This window comes from Staurois parvus, unplaced genomic scaffold, assembly GCF_062004578.1.
Source record: "Staurois parvus isolate SC_StPar_1 unplaced genomic scaffold, SC_StPar_1.0 ptg000997l, whole genome shotgun sequence".
Lineage (NCBI taxonomy): Eukaryota > Metazoa > Chordata > Amphibia > Anura > Ranidae > Staurois > Staurois parvus.
In genome coordinates this window covers 3315137-3323736 of record NW_028318793.1, presented here as the reverse complement: position 1 = coordinate 3323736, position 8600 = coordinate 3315137, and the positions used below count along the sequence as shown (strand labels likewise).

Here is an 8600-nt window from a genome sequence, read left to right as displayed (position 1 = left end):
AATAGTGGAGTGTCCCTGCAGAGAGCTCTGTCTGCTATTATATTTGACATTTAAAAGTATAGCAAAGTTGGAACATTGTATCATTTGTATCCGAAAAGAAACATCTGTATCTGAAATGGATACAAATAGATACAATGTTGCAACCTTGCTATACTTTTAAATGTCAAATATAATAGCGGACGGAGCTGTCTGCAGGAACACTCCACTATTCTATTTGCCGGCCATAGACGGGACGAAAATCAGCCGACTTTTTTTTACCAATGGTGGTAACGTCGGCTCATTGAATGACCGATTTTTCGTTTATCTAAAAAAAAGTCCGGTTTTCTCCCCGTCTATGGCCTGCATTAGTCATGGCATGACAATAAGGCTGCATTCACACCTGAGCCCAGCGAATTGGAGCATTCTTCATGCATATTTTAGTGTCATTTTTTGTCTGTTTTGCGCATTTTCATACAGCATTTTTACGCTTTGGTGCTTTTTTTTTTTATTAGCCAATAGACAAAAAATATTATCTGTTGCATCATTTGTTGCTAGGTTTTTCTGCTTTTTTAGCTTTTCCATTTGCTTTTAGTTCTTTTTTTTTATTAATATTACTCATTATTTCTTTTTGTTAGGGTAAGGGGTTAGAGTTAAGGTAAGGATTGGGGTTTACACCCGAACACATTAATGACACAGGTTCTGCAGCTGATTCATTTGGTAAACTCAGCGCCTTATCTCAGAATCGGTGTAATGAACGTGTTCGGGTGTAAAGGGATGAGGTGACAACCCTAGGTCTAATACTTTTGATAATATTGTGTGTTTTCAGCAGGGCGGACTGACCATTTGGAAACTCGGGCACTGCTCGAGGGCCCAGGTCAGTAGGGGGCCCCATGAGATGCCCCTGGTACCTTTTTCATAGGCTTTTTTTAGTTTGGGCAAGGACACAGGGGCCCCATGATCCCCTATTGCCCGGGGGCCCCATGAGTTGTCTGTCCTCCCCTGGTTCAGTATTAGGACTGAAAATGCTATAGACACATTCCGCCATCCCAGGTTGAACACCACCACAGGCCCGCCTCCATAGCAACCAGGGGCTCCGCGGTGCATTATGGGCCGGGTTTAGTGAGCTCAGGCCGCGCTGCATGCTGGGATCGGCCCGGCCGGGTTGATTAGCGCACGCGTGGCTCCTCCCCTTCCTTTTCCCGAGCAGAGAGGCGAGCACGATGGGCCACCAGCAGCTGTACTGGAGTCACCCGAGGAAGTTCGGTCAGGGATCCCGCTCCTGGTCTGTGTCCGTCGGGTGTGGGGACCTTCAGGGAAGGTGGTGGGGGGAGGATGGGGGCGGCGGGGCTGTGCTGGGTAGAGGGAGGGGGTGGAGGAGGTGAAGGCCTCATGGGGAGCAGCATGGCGGGCAGGGATGGCGGCGCTGACATCACGGGGCCTATTGTTAGAGGTGTGGAGGCGGAATGGGGTGTACACTGCACTGCTAGAGCCGGGCCTTCCTAGGATGGGGAGCCGGGCTGTCAGATGATGATGGCGGCTCGATCTGTCCGTCCTAGGGCCTGGAGATGGGAGGAATCGCCCCCGGGGTCAGGCCGAGCTTTGGTCCATTTTTTGAAGATCCGCACAAAGATGACTTCCCATCACGTGACCCTTGTGCTGGGGGGTACAGAATTAGTTGATTCCCCCCACCAATGATTGTAATCTTCCAGGGTGGTGGGATTAGGGCCGTTCATACAGCAGTGCTGGGAACCTGCCGTCCACACACACTTACTATAATGCACCGCCCTTGTGATCCTTTTTTGTAGGGAGAAGAGACAAAGATTGTTCCCTCTGTACAGAGCACTGTGTTGTTTGTCAACACAGTGCTCTGGGCTGTGATGGTGTCATTGCAATGGGAGGTACACCCCCCGAATGTAGTGGTTTGGCCGCTCCGGATTGCATGGTACCAGGCAGTCCAGTTGCAATATGTTTCCAAAAGCCGTACATGCACCACCTTCGGTTTCCGCCCCTTTAAATGAATGACCTGAAATCCCAACGCACCCGGATCACCACGCACTGCGTGTTCCTGTGCGATTCATAGTGTGAGCGGGGTCTAAAGTAGAACAGGAAGCAAAACGTTTTAATTTTGGATAGAGTAAGGCTGAATTCACACCTGGGTGATGATTGCTTTACTAGAATGTGGTAAAATGCATCAAAACTGCGCTAGAACGCACATGTCTCCATTTAAAGTGAAGAGGGGGAAAAAACGCACCGAGTGCGCCAAAACTGAACATGCAGAAACTCATCTGGACTGCGTTTTTATGGTGTGACTGATCCTTAAGGGAGGGTTATAACCACTCTGTTTTTTTGCCTTCTGTGTCCCATTGGGGAGATTTGCCTTCACTTCCTGTCCCATAACCAAACAGGAAGTGAGAGGAAATCCCTGTAAATAAAAAGCATGTGTTCACCTTTGGAAACGTAGCTTGTTCTCAATCCTGCAGCCGCTGCCCCAGCCCCCCCCCACCTCTGACAGACGTATGGGGAGAAGTTCCCCGTAAAATCTCTCAGCTTTGAAAACAGAGTGACTGTGCGGGGCTCCACCCACATCATTCAGAGTTCTGTGAATGCACTAAAAGTCCCAGCAGCCTTAGTGGCTGTCAGCTTGTATTTCCGCTTGCTTGTACATCCTGTACGGCAAACAGATATTCTGACAGGTCTGCAGGAGACCTGCATGGCATCAGCCATCTACTGATCACTGGTGCAATACTTTACAGGCTCCTGCAAACAAAAAACAAAAATACTTTTTTTTTTTTTTTTTTTTAACATGCAAAAAATTTATTTTTGTGCAAAAGGTGAACTTTTTAGGGGGTTCTTGTGGACCCCCAGGGCACCAGAACTATTGTCCCCATTGGAAGATTTCCCCTCTTTCTTTTCTAGGGACAGCCCAAATTTTGGCATTTCCTTTCACTTCCCATGATGGTAAACGGGACAAATGGAGAGAATCTCCTTAAAGTGGAGTTCCACCCGACTTTTAAAGTTTGGCCCCCATGTATTGCTTCCTACTGTCTCATCAATCTTTAGCACATTTTTTTTTTCCTCCCAAAGTTTTCATACCTTTAGGCTACTTGAAGCACTGCACTTCCAATGTAGCTTGCCATGGCGAGGTACGTCACATCCTCCCTGTTGGTTCCTGGAATGCATGTATCATCAATCCCAGAAGTCAATGGGCATCCCCCCACTCTGCAGTGAGTGTGCTGCGCTTTCTTCACACTGCACAGGTGCAAGATGGGGAGCTGCATGCTGGGTAGTCAGCTGCACCGTATCCCGGAAGAAAGTGCTGCCGGGCTTCAGATGCCCACAGTGAATATGGAAGAACACAAGATCATTGTGGGGGGCGCAGTGAGAATCTTTAAAAGAACAAGGAAGACAAACAATTACATATGCAGCTTATGCCAGTTTGCATGGCATGAGCTGCAACTGTCAGAGGTGCTTTTAAAAGAAAAAAAGACTGGAACTCCACTTTATTAGGAACACAGCAATAAAACCTGATGGGTGTTCTAATCCTTCTCCATGCTATCCTAAATATAAATGTTTTGCCTTTACACCTTAAGGATTAATGGTAGAGCCTGTCTTGTGCATTTCTGCTTGTTTCCCGAACCCCAAGGTGTGACTGAGGCCTAAAGTTGGGTACATATGGCGTTTTTGCTCAGCCGACGAGTGGAATGGAAACACAAATCTGCGCGCCCCCCCCCCCCCCCCCCGCCCCAGTCAGACTACACTGATCAGCAGAGAAGGCTACACACGCTGCTAAACCAACTAAATTTAATGTTTATACATAGATCAAGGCTAGGTTCACATCTCTGCATTCCTGCGGGCTGTGTTTTGCTTGGGCACAAGAGCCCATTCATTTGAATGGACTCCTGTGCCCTGGGACACGCAGGGAAGAAGTCCCTGCACTTCTTCGGAAAATGCAGCCCGCCTATGTTCACAGTACGGTTGTGACTTCCAGTGTGGGCGGTGTGCCATTAAAATTAATGGCACCCGCCCGTGGGTCCGCATTCCTCTGTTTGGGTGGTGCGGCTGCAAGGATTTTTGTGTGGCACCACCTGCACAGATGTGAACCAGGGGTAAGGGAGGATTATAACTCCCATCAGGTTTTATCTGTCTAATGGGGGAGATTTCCCCTATATGCGCTCAAGAGTGTCTACCCTTTCTGGCCACTTGTACTACAGCTCCCATCAGTGAAATGTGATCTGTGAATGGCAGATATGGCCCTTTCATTTATACACCCATCCTCCATTCATAGATGGCATTTCAGTGCTGGAAGCTGTATGAATGGAAGAGTTGGGCGCAAAGGAACTCTAGTTCTGGTAGTAATCCTGGATTTCCTCACTTCCTGTTGTGGAAGTGGGACAAGTGAAAAGATCTCCCCAATGGGACACAGAGGTTATAAATGCTATCTTCAATACTTTGAGGTACTGACCTGGGAGAAACATGCAGGTTAGGGAAGTAATAGCGGTGATCAGTGACTTGTGGCAGACATTCTGAGATTGGAGGGTACTAACTTGGTGTCACTGACATCCCCAGTAACACCAATACAGTGATCAGTGATAAAAAAGCACTGGCACTGGGCAGGAAGGGGTTAACATGGGGGGGGGGGGGGGGGAGGATCAAAGGGTTAACTGTGTACAGGGAGTGTTTTAATAGAGGGCTGTGTCAGTGTGCTTCGCTGTAAGCACACTGCTTTGGATGGCCATCCAAAGCATTGTGCCTGAGCTGACAGGGAGGATTGTTGGTAAACAGTCCTCCCCGTTGGAGATGCTCAGTGATCACTGGGCGCTGGCAGGTACTCACCGGCTGGGACCCGGTGATTGGCGGCCCAGCTCATGCGTGCCCCCTACCTGGAAATGCAGGATTATATATATATATATATATATATTATGTATGTGATTTTGTGCACCCTGTCGCCCTGTAGCAATATATCTGCTATAGGGAGGCAGGAAAGCGGTTAACAATACGTTTTTGCCTTTGGCTGTCTCACTGACAAAGATCCCTGTTGTGATATGTTGTTTTTTGGCGCAGTGTTGAGGATACCTGCACTTAAAGTGCAGAACCTTTTATTTAAGTTCGCTACAAACTCTGAATAGACAGTGTGGTAGTAATACCATTTTATGAAATGACTAAGGCCTGCATCCAGCTCTCCACTTTTGTCTACTTTTCCTGTGGGGGAAAAAAACTGCTCCTGGCCAGTCTTAGAAGACCTGCTTCTCGCACCCCAGTGAAGAATCCTTTAACCTTCTCCCAGCAGCAGCATAGAAAAGGAAGTTAAAAGCCAACTGAGGATGTAACTTCCGAATTTAGAAGTTCAGATGGCATAGGTGCTGTTTTTGTGCCCAGCGGTGACTTAGAATACTGAATCATTAGCATGACAGCCAGACTGGCACTTTCAGTAGGTCTAAGCCCTCCTAGAACAGGTTTCCGTTCAACAAGGGTGGTGTTAGGCAGTAAAAGATTTTTAAATGGTGTATGGGACTTGTAAAAGCTTAGACTGTTTTTAATTCATTACTACTTTCTTTTACAGCCGCGTGTGTTCTAACAGACATGGACTGATCCGCAAATATGGACTGAACATGTGCCGCCAGTGCTTCAGGCAGTATGCAAAGGACATTGGCTTTATCAAGGTATTTCCAGTTTTAACTTGCTGGTTATATTGCTGCAAAAAGTTTACAGTATTTTAAATCTTGGTGCATACGGGCAGATTAGGATGCTTTATCTTCACTTGAAATTGCAGTGTGAGCTAGATGGACATCAGAAGCATGGCTTTCACTTGGCTATCTTTATAAATTACTCCAAATCTGGAAGGAGCACTCGCCAAATCTAAGATCCCCACTCCATGTAGTGGAGTTTGTTTTTAAATAGACCTGCTAAGCTGTTGGCCTCATCTCCAAATTAATCTACAGTTAAAGGAGAAGTAGGATAAAAGCTATATGGCTATATTTCTCCTGTGGATCAAAGAGGTTTGTAGTGCACTCCTGTGACCAGTTTTTCAGCCAACAGTGGGCTAAAACCCCCTGACATATCTCGGCTGGTCCAGGCTCTGGAAAGAACCTGACTTTAAAGTCTGGATCCACCCAGATGCCTGGACTGGCAGCCGGCTCAGCCTTGGTGAGCTTCTGACAGCCTGAAAGTGGCTGCTCCCACCCCTACACAGCCTGGTGCTGGAGGGGCAGAACACAGTCATTGACTGTCACCACTCTGCCCCTCCATTGCTCAGGCTGGGGAGGGAGCGGCTGGCTCAGGCTCTCAGTGGAGTAGTAAGTGGCTGAGCCAGCTTCCAGTCAGGGATCTGGGTTGTAAGGATGCTTTCAGAGCCCGGACTGACTGTCAGTCAACAGCGGGCTAATTCTGGGTCACATGAGTGCAAAAGTGCACTTCTGTGACCCACATGAGAAGTATGACAAACAAGCTTTGGCCTTAAGGTTTTAGAGGAAACCGGCATACTTGAATTTGGGGGCTATGTTGTTTCTGGCTTCAATATGCTGAGACACTAGCTTGGAACAAGCATGCAGATCAGGAGAGTAAGAAAATCTAAGCAGCACAGTTGTGCTAAGTCAATAATTTGAAAAAGAAATGAATCCAAGGAATGGACAAGAAAGCTGGCATAGTCAGAAGATGGCATTGGTGTACATACTCATTATGGGATTTCTTTGAGAACTACAGCTTCCTCAATAAACCTGTAATGTGGTTTGCTGCTTTGAGATGCATTTTTTATCATTCATATCATTGAATGTTTGCCATTCATGTTTACAAGGAATACAAGCAAGTATTTGGATATTAATACACGTGCTGTATTTGTTCAGTGGTTCTAAAGACTGAAGGCTTAACCCTCTGTATGCAGCTCCCTGGCCTCCCTAATCCCTACCTGAGCCTGATCTCAATCCAGCGATGTACATGAGAGCTGGTGCTCTCCCAGTTCTTTAATTACAGAAAAGTTGACCTACCAGATATCCAGCAAGCTGCTAACTTCTGTTATGAGCCAACACACCAGTGTCCTCGGCTGCTCTGAAATCTTGTACAGGGTTGTCTGAGTTCTCCTTTGCTGGATTACAGATAGGACCTGACCTAGTGCACCCTGCTGCTTCTGTTCCCATGCTTTACAAGCCTGGGAATGTCATAGATAAGCGGTTTCTTCATACACTAGCAAAGCAAAAACTGCTTGGGATGCTTCTAGGGGGCAAATGTGGGTCATGCTGATTTTTTTAAAATCCTTCTTTCTGTTTTCTTTCAGCTGGACTAAATGGATACTTGTTTGGACGAGATCTATGGCCATAAATTCAGATGAGATGTGCAGTTTGTACTTAAGACTTTGAAGAACAGAAACATGTGAATTATGTTGGTTTACATCTTGCATTTGTTGCCCAAGACTTTGACGAACACATGTGAATAAAATTAGTTTATACTCTACAATTTGTTTTTTCTTTTAAAGGTATTGAAAAAAATTGATACTGGTGTTTATGCTTAGCAGTGTTTTTACCACCTTGATTGATTTTAGCAGATTGTTACCTCATGGTGGGTGACACTTCTGAAATCTCTACTATGGGCTGAGAATTGGGTTTAGATGTGATTGATCTGCCAGTTTTAACTGGTTCCATGCCACCCTATAGCAGAAATACTGCTACAGGGGGTGTGAAATCGTGTGTGTGTGTGTGTGTGTGTGTGTGTGTGTGTGTGTGTGTGTGTGTGTGTGTGTGTGTGATTTTGGCGTTCCGTGTAGGGGGCGCATGCGCAACCTTGGCTGTCAATCACCCGGTGATTACTTGCTGGCACCCAGTGATTGCCGAGTATCTGACAGCGAAGAGACCTGTATGTAAACAATACAGATCTGTTCCCTGTCAGCTCCTGCGCACTGCTTTGTATGGCTCTGCATAGCAGAGCCATACAAAGCCGTGTGCTTACAGTGGAAAGCACACAGTTAACCCTTTGCCCCATATGTTAACACCTTCCTGCCCAGTGTCACTGTACTGGTGTCACTGGGGATGTCAGTTCCCACCGGTGTCAGAATGCTCGCCGCAGTCCTGCTATAAGTAGCGGATCGCCGCCTTTACTAGTAAAAAGAAAAAATAAATCCAGTGTGTTATGAGATATAGATATAGATATAGATATAGATATATATATATATATATATATATATATATATATATATATATATATATATATATATATATATATATATATATATATATATATATATATATATATATATAACTGTCATGTATACCAGCTAATTTACACGTATTGGGGTGTTTTTTTTTTAGCAAACACATGTAGCAGAATAAAATTTGGCCTAAATTTGACTAAATTAGATTTTTAAAACCTTTCTACTGGACATGTTAGCAAACTCAAATTTATTTTTGGTCTTTGTTTATAGCTCAAAAATAAAAAACCAGACAGGCAATAAAATACCACCGAATTAAAGCTTTGTGGGGGGAAAAAAGGACATAAATTTTAATTTGGGTGCAGCGTTTAATGACCTCGCAACTGTCAGTTAAAGTAACGCAGTGCCGTATCGCAAAAAATGGCCTGGTCAGGAAGGGGGGTAAATCCTCTGGAGGGCAAGGGGTTAAAGTGTTGGGGATGAGCCA

The 8600-nt window shown here is 45.7% G+C and overlaps 1 protein-coding gene across 1 annotated transcript; it reads left to right on the top strand.

Annotated features, from left to right (window-relative positions):
* The first annotated feature begins 1100 nt into the window (after positions 1-1100).
* On the top strand, positions 1101-7425 carry RPS29 (ribosomal protein S29). The gene is made up of 3 exons (XM_089657426.1): positions 1101-1261; positions 5540-5639; positions 7247-7425. The coding sequence occupies exons 1-3, from the start codon at positions 1200-1202 to the stop codon at positions 7253-7255; spliced, it is 171 nt and encodes a 56-aa protein (XP_089513552.1). The 5' UTR covers positions 1101-1199; the 3' UTR covers positions 7256-7425.
* Positions 7426-8600: the final 1175 nt, after the last annotated feature.

Coding starts and splice junctions, on each gene's coding strand:
- RPS29 (XM_089657426.1), top strand. CDS start 1,200: ATGGGCCACCAGCAGCTGTACTGGAGTCACCCGAGGAAGTTCGGTCAG. Junction 1,262..5,539: donor GGTCAGGGATCCCGCTCCTG/GTCTGTGTCCGT, acceptor TTTCTTTTACAG/CCGCGTGTGTTCTAACAGAC.